General features: G+C 64.0%; 1 protein-coding gene across 1 annotated transcript in view; it reads right to left on the bottom strand.

Moving 5' to 3' along the window:
* The window catches only part of TNFRSF9 (TNF receptor superfamily member 9), a 3375-nt gene extending 1936 nt beyond the window's left edge, over positions 1 to 1439 (bottom strand). Inside the window, exons 1-3 of the mRNA XM_057375623.1 lie at positions 952 to 1439; positions 742 to 864; positions 335 to 565 (exon numbers count right to left, since the gene is read on the bottom strand). Coding sequence (XP_057231606.1) covers positions 335 to 565; positions 742 to 864; positions 952 to 1051 — 454 coding nt within the window. The 5' untranslated portion in view covers positions 1052 to 1439. The remainder of the gene's footprint in view (positions 1 to 334; positions 566 to 741; positions 865 to 951) is intronic.
* Positions 1440 to 1455: the final 16 nt, after the last annotated feature.

The raw sequence follows: 1455 nt of genomic DNA, 5'->3' as shown, positions 1-1455 counted from the left end.
TTTTTTGCCTGCTTGTACAATGACAGAATTACTATTTCATAAGCTGCTCTGAGTATGCAAGGCAATCYTCCCCTGTCAGCCACACGGAAAGCACAGTACAGCACTTGGGCTACAAARCCAGTTTATTTTGCACAAAATACCACAAACCATGGCAAACCCCMGAGTTTCCAACTCAGTTTCCCTCATGTTGGTAGCCAAAAAGCTGCCATGCAAAGGGAACTAACCGGTGCACAGTTTGAGCTGTAGCAGGGTTTAGTTCGGTGGGTTTATCTGTTGCTGTGCTCTCTCCACACACAACACCAAGCATTTAGMAGCAGTGGCAGCTTTTATCTTCCCCTATCTGCTTCTGCACTGTGCAAGAGGCAGTGCACTGTGTCTGGTGGAGGAAGCAGAGGGGCTTTCAGCTGCCGGGGAAAGATAACCCTACCATTGCCGGTGCTCTCCTGGCCCACGCCGCAGRTTCGGATGCAGTAGGTGCAGCCACGCCCGCCGCAGCGATAGCCTTCCCTGCACGTGCATTCAGCATCACTTGTCGAGGAGCACTTCTTTAAATACCGGTATAATCCTGCAAGGGAAAAACGAATCTTAGCTTACAGCACGCCCACCGTGGTGAAGGAAAGGCTCGGACCTTTTCTCTCACGAAAACCAGGCTGGTGCCTTCAGTCCCGCACACGTGCGTCCCCCCGGGCAGGTGCCAGCCACGGGAGGTCACAGCAGAGCTGGTGGCATCGCCGCCGGTACCTTCGCACTTGCGACACATCCTGCAGTCGCTGCGTCCCGCCGTGCTGGAGAAGGTGTCGGGCGGGCAGGGCAGGCAGGACGGGCGCGCTCCCGGTCCGCACTCCGCGCTCGACACGTACGTACCTGCGGGACGAGACACAGCGCTCAGCGGGGCCGCGCCCGGTGCATCGCGACACGGTATGGCACGGCACGGCACGGCACGGCTCTTACCCGCCGGACAATCCGCCACGCACGGCACACCGGCCACAGGCCCCGGGCTGAGCGCCAGCGCCAGCAGCGCCGCGGGGAGCAGCGCCCGGCTCGGAGCCATGGGTCGGAGCGGACTGTGCGCGGAGCCCAGGGCACCGACCCTTAGGGGCCGCCCCCGAGGGGTCGGGCTGCGTCATCCCGGGGGCGGTGGGGAAACTCCGGCCCCGCGGGGCTTTCCGGACCCTCCCGGTGGCGCGACCCCTCAGCTCTGCCGGGCAGCGCCCGCTGAGCGCTCTCAGCGATGCCGGTTAGTGGTCGCCCTTTTCACCGCTGGGGCTTCCCGMTGAGCGCCGCCCGGAATCCCCGGGAGGTGAAGGATGAGAGGCGGGGCCGGAGATGCTGCAGCCACGAGTGCATGACAGGGACACGCGGGGACAGCCGAGCGCCGCGCTCTGGCCGGGARCGCGCAGAGTGACACCCGCGCACGGGAGCGCGCACCGGCCCCGGGAGCGGCGCGGCCCCGCC

This window comes from Malurus melanocephalus, unplaced genomic scaffold (genome assembly GCF_030028575.1).
Source record: "Malurus melanocephalus ecotype Western Australia unplaced genomic scaffold, MMel_1.1 scaffold_253, whole genome shotgun sequence".
NCBI lineage: Eukaryota > Metazoa > Chordata > Aves > Passeriformes > Maluridae > Malurus > Malurus melanocephalus.
Note: the sequence above shows the minus strand (reverse complement) of the source record. Positions and strands in the feature narration are given on the sequence as shown.